Below are 27,902 nucleotides of genomic sequence, written 5' to 3' on the forward strand. Positions count from 1 at the left end.
AGAGCTTTCCCGAATCTCAAAGTGTCTGATCCAGGAAAGGTTAAGATCTGTCTTTCTAACTTCATATAAATAGGTCACATTATTTTCATGTTAAGATTTATTGGTTTCACGTAATTACAAAAGTAATGCATCTTCAGCGTGATCAAAACTGAAAGTTTCTGTGATATGACTGCCCTTGCACTGTTCACCATGTAAGAACTTATTCACTATGTAAGAATAAGAACTTGTTCGTTGTGCTTCAGAAGATTGGAGACTGTTGAGAATTAGGCTTGAGGTTGATTAATGATTGTGCATTGAGTCCCCTATACAGAATTTTATTGTTGTTAACAACCATTTGATCAATAAATATGAGATGCCCTCTCAAAAAAAAAAAAAGTAATGCATCTTCAATGAAGAGTTTTTAATCCAAAAATATAAAGTAAACGTCACTCTGAATCCCATCCATAGATAACCAGTTATTATTTGATGTTCCTCCATCTCTTTTCTATTTTTTTCTCCTTCCAAATTGGGATTTTGAGAAGTTACAGCGTTCCAAAGAACATAAGAGAAACCTTGGCATATAAAGAATTTGGGACTATTGTTCGAAAAGTCCTTTGGTTTCCAAGACTCATCCACCTTGGAAATATTTACTGAGCACTTGCTCTGGGCATGACAGACTACTCCAAGGGGAAAACAGGCAAATCCTTATATAAGTTCTCACCCACATGGTGTTAAATATACTAGGAGTTTCAATAGGCCATGTGAGGCCCCAGCCTAAGAAAGAGAAACTTTTAGCCTAACATGACTGGACCTATGCTAACTGAAAGAAAAAAAAAAAAAGAAAAAAATTGCAACAATGATGTAATTATAGACTTAAACACAAACCTTTAGAAGTCAAGGTTTCTTTAAATGATAGTTTTCCTTTATAACCAAAATACAGGCGTCCTCTAAAAATACATACATTTAAATAATACGTAAGAATAAAAAAACTACATAAAATAATAAAAATAAATACATATGAGGTGGGACTACATAGGAAGGTCCTGGTCAGCTCACATGGCTCATAGACTCATTCTGAGGGAAATTCCCTGTGTTTTGAGCAATGACATTGAGGAGTAAGTGTGTGGCCTCCTCAGGTGTTTGACTGTTATTCAAAGGCCCCGGCACTTGTTTCCATGTGGAATTCCACTGTGTTTAAGGAGGAAGGTCAGTGTAATTACCTCACCGCCACTGCCTACAGATTGCCCAAGCAAGGTAATTCTGGCAAAACAGGATTATTGCTTCCCTGATTTAAATACATACATAAGTAAAGGATGGGTTAACAGAAGGATTTCTTGTCGTTTAGGTCCATTTGTCCCACATTTTAAATCATATCCCATTTTCAAGCAGGAAAGCAAATAAATCTCTTTCTAGAATTCAAAGCAGAGCCCAGTGAAATGCTTAACAGCTTTCTCTTTCATCGCCCCATCCCTTGCTAAGCCACCGAGCCTCTTCTTTTCTTTCCTCTTTCCTCTGACCACTGGAAGTTTTTGTGAGGAGCAATCAGGCCCAGCCCGGTAAGCCTCTCTGGAAGCTGGGAACACAACCGGCATCTACTGCAGAGGCGGCAGCGTCTGGCCAGGTCCGAGGTTCGCCCCTGCTTTCTCAAAAACGCCACAGCCTGAGAGCAGCCACCTGCAGCTGTAAGCAAGCAAGGTAGGTGGTGGCTGTCAGGCAAACCGGCGGAGGCAGGCCCTTGCACTGCCTCCGCACCTTCTCTCCCTCGGGGACCCGTGGTCAGAGCTCCTTTTGCGAGGTCCCGGGGGTGTGTGGGGGCGGGGGCGGGGTGATCAACGGACTGTCAGCTGAGCGGGGAAGCAAGAGACAAGAGCCCTCATCCGCTCAGAAAGCAAGAGCCACGCTCAGTATGAGGAGAACTTGAACGGGTGGCTCAACGGGACGCTGCTCCGGGACTCAGTGTGTAGCAGGAGAAAGACAAAGACTTTAAAAGCTTTTTTATATATACTTTTCTGAACACTGAGGCTGGGGGCCAGACCCGATGACCCTAGGTCCCTGTGCTCTTGCCAGCAGCTGCCGCCACGATGCGGTCGTGGTTGGTCGTGGCCTGAGAACCACGGCACGGCTGAGGGCAGAAAGGTTTCCGACAAGATGCCTGCCTCGGCGGCTAGGTTTTTCACTACTCAGAGGCCTTTTTCCTTTCTTTCCTGTTTGTGGACTGTTGAAGGCACCAACATTTCACCAGGGAATCAGTAGGTGCTACTGCCCCACTTCTACAGGAAGTGGTAGAAAGTGACAGTCATTTTTACTGATGAGGGGAGAATAGTTGAAAGTAAACATGGTCAGATGAAAACAAAGATTTATGGATTCTGAGTGGTGGAACTACGGGTGATATTATTCTTCTTTTTCCTTTTCTGTTCCCCCAGTTTTTTCTAGCACAGACAAGTACTGCTGATATCCAAAAACACATATCAATTTTATTTGGGGTTTTATTCTGGTAAAATATGCATAACAAAATTTACCGTTTAAGTGCGTACTTCAGTGGCATTAAGTACACTTAACATTGCTGTATGGCCATCGCCGCCACCTGCTTCCATTAAACACTAACTCCCCCTTCCCACTTCCTCTCAGCCCCTGGGAACCTCTCATCTGCTTTCTGTCTCTATGAATTTGCCTAGTCTGGGTACCTCACACAAGTCGAAATATACAATACTTGTCCTTTTCTGTTTGGCTTCTTTCGCTTAGCATGTTTTCAAGGTTCGTCCATATTGTAGCATGTGTCAGAATTCCATTCCTTTTAGGAGCTGAATAATATTCCACTGTACATATACACCATGTTTTGCTTATCTGCTGACGGACATTTGGGTTGATTCCACCTTCTGAGTATTGTGAATTATGCTGATATGAACACTGGGGTGCAAGTATCTGTATGAATCCCTGATTTCAGTTCTTGTGGTTATGTACCTAGAAGTGGACTTGCTGGATCATATGGTAATTTTATATTTACATTCTCAAAGAACTTGCCAAGCTTTTCTTTTTATGGCCAAGCAGCTACATCATTTTACATTCCCACCAGCAATCCACGAGGGTTCCACTGTCTCCACATTTTCTCCAACACCTGTTACTTCCCATTTTTTGGGTAACAGCCATCTAATGGGTGTGAAGAGGTACCGCACTGGTTTCAATTTGCATTTACCTAATGATGCTGAACGTCTTTTCACATGCTAGTGTTGGTTGGCCACTGGTATATCTTCTTTGGAGAAATAAGTTCTTTGCCCATTTTGAAATCAGGTCGTTTTGTTGTTGTTGTTGTTGTTGTTTTTGTATTAATCTTTTATCAGTTATATGCTTTGCAAATATTTTCTCCCATTCCCTGGATTGCCTTTCATTCTCGACAGTGTCCTCTAGTACACAAAAGTTTTTAATCAAGTTTATTTTTTAGAGAAGGTACAGGTAAAGTTTTTAGGGAGCAGACACCCTAAAGCATAGATGGGGAAGGGAATCTTTATACCCCTCTTTTCAGACTTCCCTTCTGCAAATAAAGGAACAAGAACTGAGGTCTTCTCAATGAGGTAACTCCTAACTCCTCCCCCAACTTGGCTCCCGCTCCCCACTGGGCACCACCTCATGCTGTAGGACATTTGTGTACTAATGGGAGTCCCAGAAAGCGAACTCAGGCTGGGTGTGGCAGGTGAGCCCCGTGGGGCAGGCGGGATGGTGGGGACAGGGCAGATAACGGGCACATTTGTTACTACTGAATGGAAAGGAACATATAAGTCATTATTATGAAAACTGACACCCAAGGGCAGTTCCCATCCTCTCCAGAAGTGATTCCACTTGTAAATTGCAGGCACTGCCTTTCTTGTGTCTCGGCCCTTTTTTTCCCTCCCCTGCGCAAAATGTGGCTTCTAAACAACTATTTATCACGTGGGAATTCACACTCCAAAAAATACTTGGAAAATAATCAATTTCTGCAGGCAACAAGAAGAAGAAACACAGCTTCATTTTTTTCTGGGAATGGCTCTGGAACCTTGAAATGGCTGTACCTCGGTAGCTTATGTGCATATATTTAAGTCTGAATTTCATGACTATTCTGAGGCTGAACTGTTGAATATTCTTACACTAAAGGCTAGAAACGCTGGGCAGGTCCTGCAGTCTTGTTATTTGCTGCTCTACAAAGGAAGCATTTGTTATCCAAGTTCTTCTCAATTATAGATCTCTGACCTACCCATGCTGTTGTTTCGTAAGTAGACCAATATCTTTAACTTTTTGCCTTAACTAGGAAATCTCAAACCCCGTGGCAGGGGAGAGCATGAACTGTGTACGGCACATGCATTCATTCAGCAAATAATCAAATGAGAAGGGTTATCTGTAGGAAGGCCTTCGCCTAGCCATTCCAAAACAACTTGCTTAGAAGTTTCAGTGTTAAATAACCTTTATTCTTAGGAAATCCTTTTTCAAGGATTTAAATCTTAAGGGGAAAAAACCTTTCCACTCTTTTAGCATATGCTCCTACGTTCCACCTTCAAAGCCATTTCATCTTGGGCGGGAGGGTAGTCAGGGAAAGGAAAAGTACAAGAGGAGAAAGAAAAGTAGCTCTCTCTACCACGATTCCAACATTTACTAAAAGCTTGCTAATAAGCACCAGGTGCTGTGCTAAATGCATTACATGTTATCGCATTTAACTCTCACAATAATCCTAGGTAGAAAATACTATCATCTCTCACATTTTATAAATGAGAAAACTAAGACTAACAGAGGTCAGGCAACCTGGATATGTGAGTGATACAGTCAGTGTGGTGGACAGAATCCTAAAATCCCCTGTAACGTCCCTGCCCCCATTCCACTCGCCCTGTATAATCCCCTCCTCTTGAGTGGAAGCGGGAATCTGTGAATACTGTGGGATGTCACTCCTGTTATTACATGACGAATAAAATGACCCTGAGTTCATCAAAAGGGAGATGGTCCTGGGTGGGCCTGGCCTAACCTGGTGATCCCCCAAAAGAACGACTGGGTCCTTCCTGGAGAGAGACAATCACTTGCTGGCTTTTTAGAAGCAGACTGCCATGTTATGAGAGGCCCACATGGCTAGGACCTGAGGGCCGTCCTCTAGCAGCTGACAGCCATCCCCACTCCCAGTTGAGAACCAGCAAGAAAACAGGACCCGTCAGCCCTACAACCACAGGAAACTGAACTGTGCAAACTTGAAGGAGTTTGGAAAAGGCCTCTCGATGAGAACACAGTCTTGCCAACACCTGTGAAACCCCGAGGAGGGGCCAGCCCTGCCCATACTTCTTACCCAGAGAACGTGTAGTATGAGAAATTATCTTGAGCTGCTAAGTTTGTGGTAATTTGCTGTGGAGCAATAGAAAACTAATACAGTCAGGATTCTAACCAGGGCTGCTCAACTGTAGCAGTTTCACAAATTTCTAACCATTTTTAACTCTTCAAAAGGAATAGAGACATAAATTTCTACTGAACAGGGATGGTTAGATCTTTACCTTTTCTAATGTGATTTTCAAGTTTTAGAGATGTTTTTATCACATTCTAGTAGAGAAACAAATTGATTGATTCAATAAAAAAAAAACTGCTCAATAATAGGTAAGTGTGATAATAGGTAAGGTGTGAAATAAAAGTAGGATGGAAAACATAAGATTTTATTTACCAAAAACACCTTGTTATAAAAAGCAGGCTTGGCTTTTTGCAAGAGCTCCAGGCCGTGCTATTTACAAATACTTTCCTTTTGCCTATTGCGTGATCTGCAAGATCTGTCAACACATCACCTCTTTTAAGAGGGCCCAACTGCAAATTCAGCGAGCAGGGGAAGCCAGTGAATTCTCTGCTAGAGTGAATTAAATTAAAAGAGAACCTCAAAAAAATCAAACACCGTGGTGGCTTCTTGCAGGGCATCAGTCAACAACTCAACGTTTGATGTTCTTCCCCACACAAACTACACCAGGGAGCAAATTAGATGAACAATAACAGGTAACACTTGAGGCCAAGTGTTCACCGTGGATTATTTTATTGAGGCCTCACACTTACCTTATGAAGGAGGAATTAGGATCATTGTCACTCCCATTTTACAGACAAAGAAATTGAGACTTAAAAAGGGTGACTTTCCCAATTTTCCACAACCAGAAAGTGGCACTTCAACCTGAGTTCGCGTTCTCACTCACTTTCGCATATCACCCACACTACTACTGCTGCTCTCCAACTAGATACTCCTTCCGTCCTTCACCGTACCTGGCAATAGGCCTTCACAGAGGAATGCTCAATGAATGTTTGCTGGTAATGATAAAGAATGAGGCCAGCGCCTGAGGGACTAGGTGAGGCATCCAGACCTTTCATCATCATCCTGAGAAGATGGGTGATGTGGAGAGGTCAGTTGAGATGGGGTAAGGAGGCGGGCTGGACGCTGCCCCATTTATGTGGGTGCCAGTCTTAAGTGAATAGGACGTAGAACTCCAAACATATGTTGACTAAACCATATACAGAAGACTTGATTCTGGCCTTAAGATAATAGCAAGAAAACTAGCCTAGTTTTCCAGAGTTTTCTTCCTTTTGGAAAAGATTCTGCTACACATCTGGAAGTGATTTTCTAACACTAGTTCCAATGAGTCATGTACAATATTAAGCAATGATTCCATAGGGTGAGCCCTGATCTGTTTTTTTATTAAGTGGCATCCACTGAGGTCAATGACAGGCAAAGGCTGACCCAGACTTGGACAACCTCACCCTCCACAGCCCCATTTTATATTGTCAAGAACGTGGCTTTTAAGAGGCACAGGAATGCAATCCATCTCCCAACAGTAATGCAAGACTTGCTCTAGCACACTTAGTTTCCTTTCACTGGTCCTATGCAGAAGATGGCTCCAAAGGCTGCTTGAGGAGAGAAGCAACCCTAAGTTGCTGGCAGAAGAAACATCATGGGGGTCACAGGTAAACATGAGGCAGTCAGAAATGTGGGGGCTTAGGATGGGGTAGGCTCCCTAGACAAAATGAGACAACCTATGGTACACAGCGTACAGCCGGCACTCAGACCCATAATGCGGCCAGCAAGAATTTCCCCCAAGGAATATTCTAGAAACGACTGCCAACCTACCCCCTTTCCCTTTCTGCCACATCCTAATATAGTGACTCCAAATATCGACTTTTAACCCATATCATTTTGGTTTCCTAATATGTAAATCCTCCAATATTGGTGTTTAGAAGTATAACTTAAGTCCATTTCCCGTGCCCTCTGACATCTGGATTTCTTTCAAGTTATAATGAAGGAATGAGTCATGTTCTTTCAGAAACTAAGGAGCCCCGTACAAAGGCTATTTTAAACCTTTCAGGTGACAAGGGTACTATCTTGTTCCCAGAAACAATTCACTAAACGGCTTCCTCAGGGCATAAGGAGTTAATGCAACTTCCCAGAACGAATTTCTCGCCCCCGGCACCAAAACAATCTGATTTTAAATGGCACAGGAGTTATAAAAACCTAAAAAAGCCTTAAATCCTACCTTACAAAGGATATGAATTAGTGGGTGGTCATTTGCATCACAAAGGGATTGTCTGCTTTGCCAAAGGATTCCAATCAAGTTTATTCAAAAATCAGATTCCCCTAAGGTGTGCTAAATGATCTATCTGATTTGCACAAGGCCCGAGAGTCCTGGGGCAAACACAGCTGTGACAAAGGCTGAATTTGATTAGCAGGTACCTCGTCCTGATGTTGGTGGTTCTCATCACCGTTTCATTGGCGAGGTGCATTGCCTCGAGGGTCACACAGTGAGGAGTCAACATTAAAATTTCTGACTCATAGTGCCTCCACTCTAACGACAGAATTGCTCTGCTTTTCCCTAGCACTTTCCATCCAAAGCCTTCAAAGGGATCAATCCCCGTTTACTACTCTTCATAATTTTATGCCACACAAGGTAGCGAGAGAGCTGGAAATGAAACCTTCCAAACTACATGGGCTGGGGAAACAAAAGCTTAGAACCATTGGATCGACAGAAAAACTGAAGGTTCACAAAAGCACAAAAGGACTACATTTAAGTTTATTTTTTACAAAAAAAAAATATTTCTTGCACCTTATTTTTCAAAAACAGGCTTTTTTTTCAAGCAGTTTGAGGTTCAGAGCAAAACTGAGCAGAAGTACAGAGAGCTCAGTTCGCATGTATCCCCTGCTCCCACACATGCACAGCCTCCCCCAGCTGTCAACAGCCCCCACCAGAGTGGCACACTCGTTACAATGGATGAACCTACACTGACACATCATAATCACCCAAAGCCCCCAGTTTACCTTAGGTTCACTGCTGGTGTTGGACATTCTTTTGGGTTTGGAGAAATAGAGGATGATCTGTATCTACCACTGGAGAATCACAGAGTAGTTTCACTGCCTTAAAAATCCTCTATGCTCCACCTATTCATTGCCTCCCTCCCCCTCCTACTTTCTAAGTTATGAAGAGGGAATACTCAAAACTCAGTTTAAATGCTGAAAGGGATAGAGGGGATACATTAAAGGAAAATGCAACAAATTCATTTTTATACGGCACTTTTAAATCATGATCAGAGTGGGGTTTGGAAAGGAGTGAGAAATGTGGTAGGGAGAAGACAGAAGCAACAAAAAAGAAATGAATTCTAGGATGTGCATGCTGCTAGGAAAAAGACACACGGTTGAGAGGGGAAAACAGACCCTGCTCACCAAGATGCCCGCTGTAATCTAATTATCCAAAATGTCAGAGGCAAGAACTTCTGTTTCAAAGCTCCTCACTCATCGGTAACTCTCCTACCCGTGTTTCTGAAATCCACAAGAAGTCTAAGATTATTTTTAAGGAAAGAACAAAGATACAGCATGTTCAAAATCAGGAAAATTGCACCCAGAACCCCTTGCAATATCGATGCATGGCACCTACTAATTAGCTTCATTTGAAATGTAAGTTCCTCTTGTGATTAACAGTATTAATGTCGGCCAAGGATGACTACAGTCAGCAACCTGAGACACATTTCACATGCAAGAAAGATGACAGCAATTTTAGTTTACATTTCAGAAAATTCACGGTAGGCATCTCTGCCTGTCAGAAATTATAAAGGTAATATAAAACATATCGATGCATATGATGTGCAAGCATGCATGTGGTATGTGTGTGTGCATACATCCACATAAACCCTTCGAAACCTCACTTTATAGAGAATGCCTTGAGTTCAAAATTTGGGGGATACTTAAGCAGATAGGAATGAAAAGCCAATGGGAATTGAAGTCTCTACTTTCTGGACCACCCTAATTTTATTGACTCAACGGAAAGAAAATGTGGGATGTGCAAAGCAATAGGCAAGAAGCTGCGGCATTATAGGGGAAATTATCTTAATAACAATAGCATTGTGCCAACTACTACACAGGTACTAATATGCCACGTAAACTTTTTATGTACATCGCATAAATACAGCAAGTCTGAAAGAATGGAACATGTCTTGAATTCTACTTTTTCTGACTATGAAACTAATACAGTCAATGTAAAACAAATGAATAAACATTTAAAAACAAAATATAAAGAATAAAATTTACTCATAATCCCAGACATACACACTGTTAATATTACCTATACACACATACATCATAAATCCCCACACATACTCTGAGAATGGTTTCTTTGAATGTAACAATAATAGCTAACATTTATTCAGTGCTTCCTGTGTTCCAGGATTTGTTCTAAAGTGCTTTATTTTATTATTTTACTCATTCCTACAGCAACCTTGTGAGGTCAGTTTTATCATCTCTGCTTAACAGATGAGGAAACTGAGGCACAGAGTGATTAACTAAACTCATTTGTATCACACACACATTACTTTGTAAAAAATACGACCATACTTTGCATGCTGTTACATAAACCTAAATTCTTACCCATGTCAATAATAAATGCTGATGTCATTTTAATGACTGCATAGTTTTCTGCTGTCTAGATAAACACTTGCCCAGTCCCTCACTCTTGAACATTTGTTTCAATTTGGGGGTTACTTGTTTTGCTATTATAAACAACTCTGCATGGCCCTGTGAGGTCAATATTCCCGTCTCCATTTTACAAATGAACACAAGGAAGTTCACAAAGTTAAATAGCCTGCCCAAGGCAACACAGTTGTCAGTGGAATAGCCGGAACATTCTAGCACTCTGACTACTACTGTGCATTAGCTCTTTCCACTCTCCTGCCAGCTCCTTAAAGCACTGACACTCTAATGACCCAGAGAGGTTGTCAGCAACTACGGTTAAGAGGCAGAATGAAATCAATCCTCTCTAAAACTAAAGAAATAGCGGTATAGGCTGAAAAATGTTCTCCCTTCACCCCCCAGAATATGCCTCCATCCTCATCTCTGGAATTGCAAATGTTACCTTACGGTGAAAGGGTCTTTCCATGTGTGATTGAGTCAAGGGTCCTGGGATGTGGAGATCAGCCTGGATTATCCGGGTGGCCCCTAAATGCCACCACAAATGACCTTAGAAGAAAGAGGCAAAAGGAGATTTGACAAAGCTGGAAAGAGGAGAATGCCATGTGATCACAGAGGCAGAGACGGGGGCGATGCAGCCACAACCTAAGGAATGCTGGCAGGGACCTGAGCTGAGAGAGGTAAGGAAGGGATCTTTCCCTTAAACTCTCCAGCGGGAGTGCAGCCCAGTGATATTTATTTTGGACTTCTGGCCTCCAGAATTCTATGAAAATAAATCTGTTGCTTTAAGCCCCCTAGTCTGTGGTAATTTGTTACAGCAGCCACAGGAAACCAGTACAACCAGGAGGAGGCGGTTAGCCTGCAGAAGGAGCAATTTGAGGCAAATGGGGCAGGATGGCCATTAGACCTAGGCCCTGCAGGAGAGACAGGGCTCCCTTTAGGAGGGAAGGGCTGGGGGTGCGGTGGGGGTGTACTGCAGGAAGGAAGGAAGAGTCAGCCTCAGCAAAGGCGTGGACGGGAGAAAACATCGCGTGCATCTGGGAAACAGCAATGATCTGGCGTGGTGAGAACACAGGCCACAGGAAGAGATGTGGTGGGAGAAGAGATTCGAAGGGGGGACAGGCGCCTTACTGGTGGACGGGAAGGCAGGCGCATGAAGGCCTGCTTGGAAATCTGGTGCAAATTTACAGTAACGTGGGGCCAATGCAGGTAGAGCTGGTACTTTTTACGGGTTTGAGGATTTTATAATTTTCCCTCATCCTCTCCTGAGAGGCAAGAGAGTGGTGGTCAACTTCTAGCTATTTCAAGATCGGAAGTTTTTTGCTCACTGTCGAGATGGTCCACCCTGACTTGTTAAACCTCTAGGGACACACAGACAAAATCCTGCCTAAATGATTTCTCCAGGGAGGCAGCAAGAAATGTGACGGTGGGGTAGACCGGCTCAGCTCCACCTGGTGTCAACCGGGCGGGTGCTCCTGCTCCCTAGCAAAGCGACTCTTGAGATGTACCTGGACGCTTAAAACGGGTGTGGTTTCTGCCAAATATTACCCCAGCAAAGCAAAGTCCTCCATTAAACTGAGCTACAGGAACTTTGTCTCTCATGCGGAAGGCTTCGCTTTTGAAAGGTCTACTAAGCCAAAGGCCACTCTTTCCCAACTCACCCCAGCAGGAAAAACAAAGTGACGTAAACTGGGCTCTGTGGCTGTAATTATATCATTTCTTAAACTCTTCATTCCGATTTCATAATTCTCCAGATAGAACCTCCACTTCTTTTAGTTGGAACCCAATCCAAACCCAGGACATTTTAGGGGACAACCTTGCCAGATACGTAGCTCCATGACATTCCCTTGGCATCCAGGCCATTGGACTTCCAGAAAAGGCACCCAGCCATCGCTAGCTCAGGCCTTTGGAATTTTCCATCCTTGGCTAAAGAAAAGGTTAAAAAAAAACAAACCACGGCTCTGTCCCATGGACAACACTTTCTGACCAAACACTGAGGAGAGAGGGAAGGAAGAGGTGAGGGAAAAGATGAGAAGGGAAGAGTGTGAGTGTGCCCACAGTAGAATGCAGTGCCCCAGCTCACGGAGGAAGGGAGAAGAAAAGGGCTGGCTATGGGAGAGTAATGGTGGGAGGGCTGGACCAGGGAGCCACACGTGCAGAAGACTTTCCTGGAAGGTGGCCGCACGCAGAGAGATGAACACCACGAGCAGCAGCTGAAGAACATCAGAATGAGAGGACAACAGTTAGTGGGTAGTAGAAAGGGGAAGAAAGCAACTCTGTAGGGAGAGGACATCACTAAGAGGAAGCCAGCCCCAGTGGGGGCCACACTCTGAGAGTCTCAAGGGCCCAGAGGGGCAGCCTCCAATAGCTACCATTCCTGTCCAGCCGGTTTTGCTGCCTGAGGAAAGATGAGTTTGGGAACAGGTGAGATGCTGCTGCGTCTTCCACCCAAGGATGGAGTAGGGCAGGCCGAGCTGGCACGTGAGTCCCCCCACCCTTAGCTCTCAAAAGAAATACGCGGCCACAAGTCTCTGACCTCCATCTAAGTTGGAGAACTGGGCTCCAGTCAGCATCTGCAGTGGAGAACTGCACACAAGTATTCTCTACATTCCTTAATTAATTGCTTTGGGGTCTTGATTTACGCAAGCTGACAATGTGTACTGCCCTCCATCGCCTGAATCAATGTCTACTCCCATTTATTATTTGTCCCAGACAAAACTGTTCCATTTATCTAGTATGATTTCTAAAGGGTTTGATTTCTTCCTGTCTGAATCTAAAAATATACTGCTACCCTCATTAAATATTGTTAATATTTTAATCTCTGATCTCTTGGTCTACTATAATGGAACACACACAAAGAAAAACCCTTCCTTTCATCTTAACTCTTGTTTAATCCTTTAGTTTCCTCAGACTAAGTCCTTGTCTTGCTTCCCCACCCCCACCACCTTGTCCTAAATAGATTTAATCCATTAAAAAGAAATCAGTAGAAATAGATTTTCTGCTTCTCTTTAATTCAAGCACCAGTTCTAAAAGCATTTCCTTTGGGATTTTAGCATGAACTGAAGGAAAATAACTATCTTTTCCCTCAGCGAAGGCAGCTATCTCCCACAGCTCAGCACAGCTCGCTCTCTCTCTTTCTCTCCCTCCCTGTCCAACAACACCCTTGGTTTCTAGTTCCTTCTGGTATATACCACAGCCCCAGATGTTCCCGAGCTCTAAGACGTCAATTCTGTCACGCACCTCATCGACTGAATGCTTCCTACCCAAAAGCTATGAAGGTCAGATGAGGGCCAGTAAAAAAGAAAGCAACAGATCAGTAAAACAATATGAAACATAATATAATAGGCCAGGTTGAAGGGAAAGAGTCCATAATTTGGAGAAAATGAACACAAGTTTCTAGAGATTTAAATAGGACTACAGTTAATACTCTTTCGCATTTTATGGATTAGAGATGAATAGTATATATTTTTTTTATCGAAAAAAAAATTAAGGTAATTCCATTGAAAACACATCAGAATTTTTTAAAATTGAGACGGCTTATAAAGAGAATTGAACTGTTTTCGTATTGAGACAGGGAAAAGGGAAAATGGAACTGGACAAAGTAAAGATGGTTAATGTGTACTTTGTTTCTACAGATTTTTACACACTATCTGGGAGACTCCCAACCTTTCACATAATAATTTTCAGTGCATTACAGCCAGGTCAGCTATCCAAGGGCCTGAAAAAAGACAGGCCAGGCCTCAGAGAAATACTGCTATGGCCAATTAGCATTGATTTAAAAATGGAACGCAAGCCACGTCTAGGATAGAGTGCTTCTTCAGGGCAGTCAAGCTCTCTGCCATCAGCTCATCATGGACATTATATAGATTGGCCAATGCAAATGGGATCGGCCAGGAAGCTTTTGTGATAAGTGTCTCTCTGATGGCAGTGACTGGATTTGGTGAAGAGAGGAAGTTTTCATTTCTCTCTCAATTGAAACCCTCATGAAACCAGAAGGAATCAGAGAGATTTTCCAGGCCAGAATTCTCTCAATTGAAACAAACCATCATGAAACCAGAAGGGATCAGAGAGATTTTCCAGGCCTTCTCTCTGCTTCTCTAATCATATGTTTTAGAAATCCAGCTCTGGGAAAGTGTCCTGCAATTACCTTGGAAATGCAAGAAGGCCGTGCCCGGCCTAACGTGACCTTCAGGATGGGCGAAGTGTCTCCCGCACAGGACGCATGAGCAGTGTCTTGGGGCCTGCCTGCCAAAGTGGTATTCTCTGTGACGTGAAACCATCCCTTTCTCTTTTAAACACACACACTTGCCTCACAACCCTTACCTCTTTACTGTTTTCGTCAGCTGAGGGTGGAAAATTCCATAGGCCCAAGCTGGCTAAGTGCCTACTAAGCGTCTGGCCAGCTCGTATCCTGAAACACCTCAAGTCTGAAAGCAGTGCCCACTTACAAGAACTCCAGACTGAGAGAGTTCTGTGGGGGGAAAAAATGTTCTAATTATGAAGAATTTAAGAAAACATCCAAATTGAAATTGCAGACTGCGAGCCTGTATTGCTTTCTTTCAGCCAAAATTCTCAAAATTCTAATTCTGTGAAGACTTCTGCACCTGGCTAACAGTTTGCCAGTCTATCAGATCCCTGTTCCTCCGCCACCCTAACACTGGTATCCGGGCTTAGAACTCAGCTGAGTCCAGAATTCCACGTTTCCCCCAGCAATGCCCATGCGGTAGGCAGAACAGTGTTTACCAAAGATGTCCACATCTTGACCCCTGGAACCTGTGATATGTTCCCTTACATGGCAAAGGGGGTTCTGCAGCGGTGACTCAGTTAAGGACTGTGAGATGCACAGATGATCCTGGATTATCCAGGCAGGACCAGTGTGGTCATAAGGGTGCTTGGTTCTCAGGGAAGGAGGGAGGTGGAAGAGTTGGAATCAGATGTGACGACACGAGCCGTGTCAGGGTGACATGACGGGGAAAAGGCCTGACCAGCCACTGTGGGCCTGAAGATGGAGGAAAGGGCCATGAGCCAAGGAATGCAGGCGGCCTCTAGAAGCTAGAAAAGGTGAGGTAATGGACTCTCCCCTAGAGCCTCTGTAGGCAATGAGGCCTTGCTGACACCTAGGCATTGGCCTAGTGAAACCCATTTCAGAATTAACCTCCAGAACTGTGAGATGACAAATCTGTGTTGTTTTGAGACACTAAGTTTGTGGCAATTTGTTAACAGCAGCCATAGAAAACTAATGGGCCATGCGTCTAGATCAACCCTTGGCAGGGCCACCGGCTGGACCTCCTCAGCCCAGCACTCTGTCTCCTCTGAGTTCTCTAAGCAGATTCACCCCTTCAGTCCGCACTCCCACTGTGCTGAGCTCAAGCTGTTTTAAGATCAACGTGTGGGTAGAGCAGCCCTCCCCAGGACCAGCAGCAAGACCAGAACTTTCTAGAGGAACTGGGCAACTGGCTGGAAAACCAAAGCAGGGGGTTAGATACAGGGGAGGGGGTCAAGACAAGGACACCACGACTGGGACAGTGACAAAAGGGAATAAGGAGGAAAATAAAAACCGGAAGGATAAAATTTCCGGTCACTAACCGGAAATGGATGGTAAAGATAGGGCAGAAGAGCAGTCTATAGGACTCAAGGCCCAGAACCCGAGCTCTGAATCAAGAGTCTTCTGCTGTCCCCTGCTTAGGCCCAGGCTGGTCTCTTGAGCCTGGAATCATCATGCTTTGGACACTGCAGTGGCTTCAGCTGCATGCAGAGACAGGAGAGAAGGAAGCAGGGAGACAGCCAGGCTTCAGTTACAGAACTGAATCGAGAAGCCTTATGGGATTCTCTTCTGGCTCTCTTGGTGAGAACTCTGCCAGACCGTTTCACTTGGAAGGGGCAGGCAGAGGCAAAGTTCCTCTGCAAGCAGTCATGACAGTCACTGGTCAGGGAGGAGCAACTGTCCCCTTCGGTCAGGTTAGCAATGCTCCACAAGCAACAGAGCATGACTAAACGCTGCTGGGCAGAGGGGGGAGCTATTCCTATGAGCTTTCAAATAATGATTGAATTCAACCTTTCCAACAGTTGATTCAGAGCCTTCTGGACTTCAGTTACTTCTTGGTGCTAAGTTAGGCACCTTGAGAAGGTGGCATTCCCTCCTTCAAGTCTCTAGGAAACCATTTAATGTGCTGAAGCATTAGGAACTTGTTGACCTATGAAAATAAACTGGTTATGCCAACAGCACTCTACTGCTCACTGTGAACACTGAAACCAGGTCCTGCAAGGCATACAGCTGGCAGTTTCTCAAGCGGGAAAACTAAGCTACAAATATAAACGGCATGGAGAGACATATATACGTTGTTATTTTTGGACAGCACTAACCCACTCGAAAAAAATCATAAAAACGGTTCCATGAAAGTGATCCCAGGTACCTCTGCAGAGCCAGTGTTCTGGAGATTTTTTTTTTCCATGGAGTTATTCAAACAGCAGGGAAACCAAGAGCAGCCAATTGCAAACAGTTCTCAAGAATCCTCAGGCTTACTTTGGCAAAGAAAAAAATCTATATTGATCTTGCCCACATTGCTCAGTAACAACCCCACCCCTCTTGTTTTTTCTTTGGCCCTCACCTCCAGCTGAAGAGACCTAAGCTTCTGCAGAAATAAACACTGCTTCCCGATAGAAAGAGATCATCACCACATAAAAAGAACTTCCTCCACCTGATTTGCTGCAGAATCTGGCCCAGGAGCTAGGGGTTCTTCACCTGATTCCTCCAAAAGGACTCAAGGCACCTGGAGTTCATTTCCCGTTCTGTCATTTCGTAAATATGGATGACTACAACCTGCCTCACTTGAAACCATGCCTCTTTTCCCCACGTGCAGAAGGCGGCGGGGGGTGGGGGACACCAGTGCAGTGTTTAACAGTGATCTGCAAGAATATGCAAGGTCAGACACCTAACAGCATTTGTAACTCTTCATAAGAGTGGGTCCATCAGAATACATGGTCTTGTTATCATCTTAAGAACACTGTATACAAATGTATTCCCTAGCCTCCTGACACACTTCACTGCAACACTTCAAATAAAGATGTTCTGTCTCAGAGGCTTGGAAGAACACTTGACTTCTTAGTTACATCTCCCCCAGTGAAATATTTCACTCAGTAGGGAAGGCAACATGATGGGATGCTGAAGTAACAGAGCACCTTCAAACCTTTCTCAGCAGCTTGAAACATACACAGCCCAACACAAGCTGTCTCAAGAAAAGCAAAAATACAACTTCTTGTGAGTGATAAACTCAATGGACAATAAAAACAAGGTGAAGAATTGCAGGAAATCATTAATAGCAAATTTGGGCGTGACTGTGTGAGGTCATACATAAGACAATAAAGCACATGTCCCTGGAACAGCTGGCTTACTTTCCACAACATCAACTCTGCTGGTAACCTGCACACATGATTCCTAACAGAACTTACTCTGCTACCACAAAACCAGAATAGCCAAATATAAAAGTACATTAATTTCTTAGGAGACCTTTAAGCTTTAAAATTTTTTCCACTCAAATACACGTTTCCAAAATAGATCTTTAAAAAGGTATCTGAACTTCAATATTCACTTGATTCCTTTAAAAAATGCTGCAATAAACACAGAGAAGACAAGTAGTGAATCTACAACATCTTACTACGCTGATGGACAGTGACTGTAATGGGGTTTGTGGGGGCACTTGGTGAAGGCGGGACCCTACTAAACATAATGTTCTTCATGTAATTGTAATGATAACAACAAAAAAAAGGCAGAAGTGGGAAAGAAAAAAAAAATGCTTCGATAACCCCTATGTTTATCGCAGCACTATTTACAATAGCCAAGAAATGGAAGCAACCTAAATGTCCATCAGTAGATGAATGGATAAAGAAGATGTGGTACATATACACAATGGAATATTATTCAGCCATAAGAAGAAAACAAATCCTATCATTTGCAACAACATGGATGGAGCTAGAGGGTATTATGCTCAGTGAAACAAGCCAGGCGGAGAAAGACAAGCACCAAATGATTTCACTCATATGTGGAGTATAAGAATAAAGGAAAACTGAAGGAACAAAACAGCAGCAGAATCATAGAACCCAAGAATGGACTAACAGTTACCAAAGGGAAAGGGACTGAGGAGGATGTGTGGGAAGGGAGGGATAAGAGAGTGGGGGGAAGCAAGGGGGTATTACAATTAGCATGTATAATTGGCATGTGGGGGGGGCATGGGGAGGGCTGTGTAACACATGGAAGACAAGTAGTGATTCTACGCTGATGGATAGTGACTGTAATGGGGTGTGTGGGCTGGGGGGGTGCTTGGTGAAGGGGGGAGCCTAGTAAACAATGTTCTTCCTGTAATTGTAGATTAATGATAACAAAATTAAAAAAATGCTGCAATATCCACTTGATTCTCGAAAGTGAGGATTAATGAGTGTAAGGGATGTCAGTAAAGTTTTGACAGGGATAGCAAAGAGCGTTGAAGTTCTACATTTCCATACAGAGCCCAATTCTCCTCTATCCATCCCTTTGCATAAACCCACCCTGAACAGCCTGTCACAAAGGTGAGTGCTTCTGCCAAGGGCCCCGCATGCATGTTCCGCAGACTGGAGGCCCTTCCCTTGTCCACCGTAAGACACCTGGGAATAGTAATGAGAGCCACCAGTCATGAGTGCTCTCCATGTGTCAAGCCCTGCTCTAAGGGCTTCCCGTGCAAAACTCCTTTAAGCCTTTCAACAAGCCCTTGACTTGAGAGGGTTATCAAGACACAGGAAGGTTAAATAACGGGCACAAGGTCACTCAGCTAGTAAGTAGCTGAGTCGAACTTTGAACCTGTGCTACGTCCTACCAGGGCCCACTTGTAACCACTCCGCTCTGACAAGCATGAGCTTCTAGGCAGTGGAGCTAACTGAGCCTGGCTCGTTGCCCCAGTTACTGATCTGGGAGCCTTCAGGGTAGGGCCCCGCAAGAATCATGGCATCTGGCTCTAGTTTGACACAGGCACAAGCCCCTCTGCACTCCTGTCAAAAGCTCAAGGACACCAAGAGATCTAAATCCCAAAGAGGTATGTGTCATAAAGTCACCATTAGGTTTTACAGAAAAGGGGAAATGGTTCTAGCTCCTTCTCCCTCCTGTGGTTTCTGGCCTCCCCTTCCATGTTAAAAAGAGCTAATCATTTTCAACATGCCTTACTGGCCATCCTGTATCTCAGCAGAAAGCAAAACCAGGTAGGTTCCTGACTCCTCTGAACTGAATTCCAACAGATAGGCAAGGGGGCTTCCTGAGGTTTGGGACACTGGGGATTTTGGAAGGTGGCAAGCACTTCTTATAGTCCATAGAGGTCTCAGAAAAGAATGGCAAGGAGAGCTACACGTGGCTGCTATATACAAATTTCTCAGTGTTAAATTACTAATCATTTACTTTCTCCGTTCCCATAAAAAATAAAAAAATTTAAAAAGAAGCCTCTGTGGTCAAATGTGGGAAATGCCATAGAGATTAACACTGCTCATCAGCGAAGACCTATTTAACATTGTTGAAGCCAAAAAGAACCAAACTCTGGAAAAACATTAAGGATCATGAAAAAGAGCGTGGGGGGGGTGGGGGCGGGGGTGTGAGTGCAGACGATGAACTAACCGAACTTGCAAGGCAGAACCACCAGTCTCCTGCCCTGTGCTTCTATCTTGTCTATTTCCGTCATTTGCATACATCTAATCTCCCTTCCTGCCAGTGAGTTACTTTCAGGCAGGAAACATCCTATTCGCCTGCCTCAGTCACCTGGGGAAAGGAGGCCTATGGGCCTCTCGGCCCCAACTGCTTGAACCCTGGCAGGTCGAGCTGCCCAGGGGGTGACCTAACTTCCCAGAGCCACTCTAACTGGAAGTCTGGGGCTGGCCTCCAAGCCCATTCCTCCCAGCCCTGCCTCCCACTTCCCAAATCACCCCCAAAGGTGCAAACCTCTTTAATCAGCTAATCTCGCCTACAATCTCATCTCATCTGGGTCAGCTCAGTCCTGGCTCTTCCTCCCTTTCCTGATTCCATTTGGAACACTTTCTTCTCCCCCAAGAACCCTAATCTTTTGCCAAAACAACAACACTACACTACATGCTTAGCCTCTCCCTAGAATGTTCTCTGCGAGCACCCTGCTTCACTGAAACCTAGCTCTGCCCCGCCAACCCTCTCGAGAGTTGGGGTTGCTCATTTTCTTTTCCCTTTCTCTATCACCAAACAAGCTTCCCCTGCTGTTCACCCAAACTGAGAAGCCTCAGTCGTCTTGACTCCATCTCCAATCTCTCTCCCTCCCACTTCTTCCTCCCCCATACTCTCCCTTCAAAATTCACCAAATCCTGTCAATATTATCAGTGAAACAAACATCTCCTACGTCTTCACCCTTATCTCCATTCTCACTGCCTTAGTTAAAGCCTTCGTTATCTCTGTCCAGAACTGTGTAACTATATTTTAACTAGTTACCCAGCCTCCCAACACCTTATCCATCCAATATATTGTTGCCAGCGTATTACCTGCTGGGTACCAACAGCATTCCAGGCACTGTGGGTGCCACTGGGAGTAGAGATGAATACACAGTCCCTGACTTCTTGACCCATGTCCAGAATGGGTAAGAAACCCCACCTCCTCCACTGTATTTTGTGATAGACCCTTCTAGAACACTTTTTCCCCCCCACCAGATCTCTTTCTTTAAGCTTTACGAATCACTTTATACATCAGACACTTTCCACATATTACCTTCTTTAATCCTCCCAAGAACTCCGCTAAGTAGGTAGAACTGTTCATCCCCATTTCACAGATGAGGAAAATGAGATCTGGTTACTTGCCTTAGTTCACAGTGTAAGCAGGTGACAGAGGTCCGATTCAAGCCCAGGGCTCTGCCTCTCGAATTCAAGGACACTGCAACCTTGGAAGAGACCCCCCCGAATAGGGTGACCGTGATCAGGGAAGAATCCTGAAACCAAGTCATGTGAAGAATGAAGGCTCTTTGGCTTTGTGAAGAGTGGCTTTAAAAATGACATGGTGACTGCCTCCAAATATTTGAAGGGTTGTCATGTGAAAGAGGAAGCGAACATATTCTGTGTGGATCCAAACTGCAGAGCTAGGCCTGGCTGGTGGTAAACTTACGGAGCCCAAGTTCATGAACCTTTTCCAACAGAGTGGTCTAATAGGCAGGGAGTGTTTAAGGAGAAACTAAATAACCGTTTGTCAGGGGCCCCTGCCTTGGGTGGGCAAGTGGTCTAGATCAGTGCTTCTGTGCACATCAGAATCACCTTGGGTAGTTTTTAAAAATACATTAAAAATGCCTGGCCCCAAGATTTTATACAGGATCTTGCGCAAATTATGTCTATTTCATTCAAAGTATAATGGAAAGCCATTGGAGGCCTGAAACAGGAACAAAATTCCAATTTACATTTTTTTTTAAATTTATGAAGCTGCTTTGTGAACAACAGACTATAGAATTAAAGAAAAACAATGCAGAACCAATGAGAGCGCACTAAAATTATTTGATTCTTAACCCAGAATATTTTTTCAATAAAAAAGTCAGTCCAGAATTAAAAAAAAAAAAAAATGCCTGGCCCCACCCGACTTATCGAAACAGAATCTTGGGGGTGGAGATGGTTATTGCAAGAACTACAAATAAGGAAATCAGTCTGTAAGAAGGTTCTCTCAAACCCTCAAAAGAACACAAATGGCTACTCAACATAATGAAAAACTGTCCAAGAATAATCAAAGAAATGCAAATAGAACAGAGATGTACTATTTATCAGATGACAAAGATTTTAAAATATTAATAAATAACCAGTGTTGGGATGGAAGATGGGAAATAAACACTTTCCATATTCTGATGAAAGAGTAAATAGTAACAACTTTCTGCAGAGCAATTTAGCAGCATGTGTAAGAGGGGTTTTCAATATTCAAAATGTTTGAGCAAGCAATTCCAATGCTAGAAATTTATCCTAAAAGGACAATCTGGCAAGTTTGAAAATGTCTGCTCAAAGATGTTCATTCAGTTCATGTTTATAGCAGCGCTGCCCTAAAGGATTTTCTGCAGTGATGGAGATGGTCCTTATCTGTGCAGTCCTGTGTGGTAGCCACTAGCCACATGTGGCTATTGAGCCCTTGAACTGTGGCAAATGCAGGTTAGGAGCTGATTTTTGTAATTAATTTACACTTAGATGTAAATCACCATAGGTGGCTAATAGCTACTGTACTGGACAACTCATGTTTATACCACCACAAAACTAGAAATTCTCAAAACAGCAAACAATAAAGGATGATTGCCTATGGTACACCCACAGTGGAATTTCTGGCAGTCATTCCAAATGATCATGTAGATTTATATTTATTGATATGAAGAAATGTTCCTAAGATCTTGGTAAGTGAAATCATTTAAGCTTGTGATATATTTCTTCAATCCATGTCTTCATATACATATATACACACACACAAAGACAGAAGTTTCAACATATATACATTAGAATGTTAACAGAGTCCCTCTGAATATATGATAATTGTTTGTTTTTCTAACTTTTCTACAACAAACATGCATTTACTACATAATAAAGCAATAAGCATTGTTTTAGAAGGCTTACTGATGATGGGAAAACAATCAACCCAGAAAATTTGTTTAACATGTTCATCGTAGAAAACAAATTCTACCATTTGGTGCTTCAAAGAGGGATCAGTGAGGTGGCCTCTGGTTTCACAGTCAGTAAACTCTGCAGTGCGCTTTTGGGACAGATCCTCCAGGAATGACTTGCCCTGGGGTTTCCTAACCTGGAGAAGCGAACAGGAGTAGTGCCTCTCAGTTCGTTCAGAGCAGAGCTAAGTCTGAGAACTGGAAACGCTTGGCTTTATTCCACTGTGTTGCTTTGTCCTATATTAAGAACCTTCCACAAATTCCCCTGGGAAGGGGGAGCGGAGCAGGGGAGCTGATTCATTTTCAGGCCTTCCCTAAATGTGAACCTCAAGAACATTCCACGCAAAGCTAGGTGTGTGTGGCAGGTAGGGGGCGTCCACAGCTGCACACGGTTTTCAGCCATTCTCAGCTTTTGGAGAGGTTTTCTCTACTAGAGTTACATGAAATCTGGTCGGGGCCAGCCAGGGAGTGGTGTACGCACCGTCCTGCCTCAAGGGGCTAAACCCGTAATATCTAGCAACGCTTTCCTGATCCTTTGGTGCACAAGGAATTGAAGGTAAGTTCAGCAGCAGCAAAACAGTATTTAAACACCTACAAGATGACTTTCCCAAGCTGACACAATGACTCCTCTTAAGAGCAGCCAGAATGCAACAGGTGTTATCAAATGCCTTTGTTCCCCTTGAGGTACAAATTAGCTATATTCTGAACTGTAACAAAAACAGCAGGAAAACTCTGCATGTTAAATGTGTGTATACGTAAACACCTGTTAATCACATACACTCTCAGTTATAATATTCTTCCCCAAACCTCTCTTGAGAGATCTCTGCCGGTGGTTAATTCTGTAATTATCCCTTTGCCTGGGTTAAAACCGACCGTAAAAATGCCAAACTTACCAGAAAAGGCAGCAATGAAGTAGGGTCTCTATCTGCTTCGTTACGTAGTTAATAAACCCGTGGAAGCACTAATATGTGAACAAAGGGTTGAACACACCACTACGTGCTGTTTACAGCCCAGGCCTCCTGAATTTTTCAAACAGTGAGCAAAACTGAACGATGTGAACAACATGCCAGCAAGGGGTGTAATAGTAAAAAAAAAAAAAATCTAAACAGGAAATACCGTCTATTTCTCCACCTTGAAGGGTTTTCCAAGTTTTCCTGAGAGATGCAGCACATGAAAGCTTGTCCTGTTCCAGGAATTGCTCCATAGTAAAGTCCTGTGGATATGGGACTGCATGTTCAAAGCCCTAGTGTCAGTGTCCTGGGTTTATAGCAGCAAGTGTAACTCCCACCTCAGCTGTCCCTAATAAACACTTTGGGGCTTAAATCAGCAAAGAATCAGAAGTTATGGTAGCAGCTGCAACATGGTCCACTTGCTCTCCAGCCACCCGTGGCTTTGCTAACTTTGGTTAACAGCTCTGTGTCAGAAAAGCAGGGGCCAAGAAAGAGAGCCTTTTAGGAGAATCCACTCCATTTAATGACTGTTTCCTTATTTATTAACTGAGTGAACTGCTCAAAAATAGCACTCACTAAAGTGCTATGAATAACCTAACATAGATTTGTGTGCATAATCTGAATGTCCTACTGACAAATACATACACAGAGTCCCAACCCAGGTGGGAACTAAGGAAAGTCATCACATTCCCTTCTGATTACAGGGCACCTAACATTGTGTCTTGCACACAGTAGGGGCCCAACAGATACTGATTTAGATTCCTAGAATCTGTTCTCCACTCACAAAATCTCAAAGTGGATCACAGACCAGAGTAGTAAATAAATATCATTCCTGTGCCTTGCGTGGTAAAAATCTGTGGCCTCCGTGCCAAGTCAGCTAGGCAGGCAGTGGCTCCCCAAAGAGTCTCCCCCTCCTAACAGGTTTTCCAGCTTTACCACAAAGTCACTGGTTAGGAAGGGTCAGGTGCACCTGTGCTACCCCAAATTATTTTTAAAACTAGAAATTTAGGCAAGAATGCTAATGTTAACTTTTTGCCGCTGAGGGTGGCAGGTCAGACGCTGGTCACATCCCAGTGGAGGTTTGCTGTGTCCCATTTATTCTCTTGAGGCCATCTGTCTGTCCACTTCACAGGCTCCCTTCACACGCTGTGGTAGAGGGCCAGCCACCAGTGCTGAAGCAAAGCTTGCTTTCTTCCTGAATTTAGGAAAGCAGTTCCTGTGCTCGGCGGACTGACTCACTTAATCATCACCCAAGACTAGAGCCCTGGTATAAATGCCCTGCAAACAGCTTGCCATCCTCCCTAAACTGGCTGTTGATGACAATCAAGGTTCCAATCTGACCCCAACAGGACCTCATTCTAAAGTCAGTGGGACACACAATAACCCAAGTCCATTAAAACAACATTAAAGGTATGGGTTTAGCTGTGCTGAACAGCGGGATAAACTTTCAAGGATCCGGCCACGGAGAGAGAGATTTCTTTAAAGTCACTTGGCTTTGCACAGTTGTAGCTATTGAGGATCAGATCTTTATCTCAAAGGTACGTATTTTACCTTTGATACTCCTCCAGAACTACCAGTAATGTGAACTTTCCCCACTGTTGGGATCAGGCCCCTAGCCTCCCTTTAATGTTGCTTTTATCGCAGATTCTACAAGATCAACAGAAAAATTACAAGGAAAAGCTGTTAAATTCCCTTCCGATGATAAGTTGTTTTAACAAAAAAGAGCCCACTCTTAACGGGTGAAATTCAAACACGGCAGACGACACGCTCGCTGTAAGGAGAGGAAACGGAGACAAAAACGAGCGAGCAAAAACCCCCAAATCCAAAGTAACAAAACAAACGCTAATTAACCAGCCTGACTGCTTATTTAGGGTTCCCTTGCTAGTCCAGAAAACTGACGACGAGCGCCTCAAAAACAGGAGGAGCCAGTGCCCATTAGCACCCGTCCGCCTTCCTCCCGAGTCAGACAATCAAGATGGGGCTAAGAGTGCGATGGGAGAGTTCCCAGGGGGACAGAGCGCTTTCAAATCCCCATCCCCCAGCCCTGCCGGCTTGGAGGTACCCCTGGCCCTGGGCGGTGGGGCTGACTCCAGGTCCTCCATCCCTGGACTGGCACAAACCATCTTCCCCCAAACCCCACGGCCCCACCTCCTTGCCTCTGGAGCGCTCCAGGGTCCCTCGCCTGGCAGCGGCCGAGCCCTCACACACCTGCCCCGGAACCCCGTTGTTTCCAAAGCCCCTCCCTCCGCGGCAGCAGCACCCCTCACACACCCTTCACCTCCCTCTCCCCAGCAGCAGGAGGAAGTCGCTCGGCTTCCTCTGTTCTCCTCGCCCACGGAGCTTGGGCACCCGGGGCTTTCTGGGTGCGGTTCTTTTTTGTGTGCACGGTGTGTGTGTGTGTGTGTGCGTGCGCGCGCGCGCTTGTGTGCACGGTGTGTGTGTGTGTGTGTGTGTGTGTGTGTGTGTGTGTGTGTGTGTGTGCGCGCGCGCGAATGTGCCTGTGCAAAGGGCTCATCGCATCCTTCCGCCTGAGCTGCCTCAGGTGCCCGCGGGAGGGAATCGCGGTATTGTCGATCCCTAGGTCCCCGCTCTTTGTGCCGCGTCTAGAGCAGCGCGAGGTCCGCTCCGTAGCTCACTCCCCCGGCCGGGGCTCCGATTCACAGCGCCCGCCTCCAACGCAGCCCTCCGAGCCCCCACGGCCCGTCGGCGTCCAGCAGGGCGCACGCCTCCCCGCGCCCGGCAGCTGCGGCGCTGTTGTCAGCGGGCGCCTGGGACCCGGACTGCAGCAAGCGGCGGCCAGGGCGAAAACTTCACGGAAGCGGAGAAAGCGAGCGCGTCGCGCACTAGGCGGCCGCCGCGAGCGCCGTTCAGAACCCGAGCCCCAGCGCGCGGGAAAGCCACCCGGTCGCTCCCGCCCGGAGCGCGTCCCCCAGGGCGCCGCGTCCCCCGGCCACTCACCAGCACCACCGAGCCCCGCACGGCCTCCGACACGCTCTGCCGGAGCTCGGCCGCCGTGCCGGGCTTGCTGAGCCGCTTGGTGAATTTGCGCACTTCGGCCATGGCAGCGGCGGGCGTACTCACTGCGCCGGGCCGGGGCGGCCGCGGCCGCGGCCGCTGCTGCTGCTGCTGCTGCTACTGCTGCTCCCTCTGTTTACACGCCGGCCGACCGGCCACATCGCAGCTCCGCGGCGGCGCGGCTCCCGCTGCTCCTCCTTCCCTCCCGCTGCTCCTCCCTCGTTCCCTCCTTCCCTCCTTCCCTCCTCGGCTGGCTCGCCCGCTCCCCGTCCTGCCCCACGGCGGCGGCGGCGGCCTCTCCCTCCCCAGGAGAGCGAGCTTCGCTCGCGACCCGCCCGGGGTGGAGGGTGTGTCCACTGGAGAGGAAGGCTGTGTAGAGGGGGAGGGAGCACTGCGGGGGGAGGGGGGAAGCGAGGGTCACGAGGGAAGAGGGGGGAAGTGGCAACGTCTCGGGCTCCGCCCGCAGCTGAGGTGCTGGTGCAGCAGCATCCGGGAGGGGAGCTCTGGCTGTTTCATTTTGCGCGCGCGTGCGTGCGTGCGTGCGTCCGTGTGTGTGGTGGGGGGGGTGGGGGGGGTGGGGGGGTAGGTGGTGGGTTGCAGTGCCCGTAGGAGGGCTGGGGATTCTGGTGTCCCCACACTCCGCAAGCCCCCAGGGCCGTGGCAGCGAGGGGCTGGGAGACTACGTGGGGCTGCCGCCTATTGTGTTCACGCCAGGAAGGGGTCGTGCGGTGTCGAAGGAGGACGGGCGGTTTTCTGGCAGGATTGGCTCGCCAGGGTCCTCTCCTGACCACACACGGTTTCCTTAGCCAGTGGTTAAGACTCCTCACGGGGCAAACTCTGCGACAGAACCCACTCCCCCACCCACCGGCCCTGAGGAGAGCTGCGTGGTGGGGCAGGTTGTCTAGTTCGACAGTGACTGCGCGCCGGGTGGGTGGAGCTGGGATTGGGAAGACCATTGCCTGGAGTCTGGAGGACTTACCCAGTGTTCTAGAAGCGTTTACGTGTGCCCTACTATCACCTTTCCATTTCCTACTCCTTTCCTTATCCTCTTCACCTTCCAAGAACCAAAGAACATCTTCTAACTAGCTGTAAAACAAACATGCTTAACACAGGAGCGAGAATGGGAATCTTGAAGGACTAGGAACCCTGTAAAACCTGCCCAAGTGCAAAGTGAGAGGCTCTGCTGATCAGGGCAATTTTCTGTCTGGTTTCATCGTTTGTTGAGAGTTTGAAAATGGCCAGTGACTTTGCTTGGGGTATAGTACCTAGGGAAGGCAGGCCCAGCTCCAGGTGATAAATTATAACTGGTTTAAAAAAATGATGATCATCTCACTCTGCTTTCCTAGAGGAATGGTCCTGACTCCGATTCAGTATGGGCCAATGGAATATGAAAGA

General features: G+C 45.6%; 1 protein-coding gene across 1 annotated transcript in view; it reads right to left on the reverse strand.

Annotated features, from left to right (window-relative positions):
- Positions 1–26,843, reverse strand: part of DOCK11 (dedicator of cytokinesis 11) — a 168,240-nt gene extending 141,397 nt beyond the window's left edge. Inside the window, 1 exon segment of the mRNA XM_073227341.1 lies at positions 26,451–26,843. Within this exon segment, the coding sequence (XP_073083442.1) occupies positions 26,451–26,552 (102 nt within the window). The 5' untranslated portion in view covers positions 26,553–26,843.
- Positions 26,844–27,902: the final 1,059 nt, after the last annotated feature.

Source organism: Manis javanica, chromosome X, assembly GCF_040802235.1.
Source record: "Manis javanica isolate MJ-LG chromosome X, MJ_LKY, whole genome shotgun sequence".
In the NCBI taxonomy this organism is placed as follows: Eukaryota; Metazoa; Chordata; class Mammalia; order Pholidota; family Manidae; genus Manis; species Manis javanica.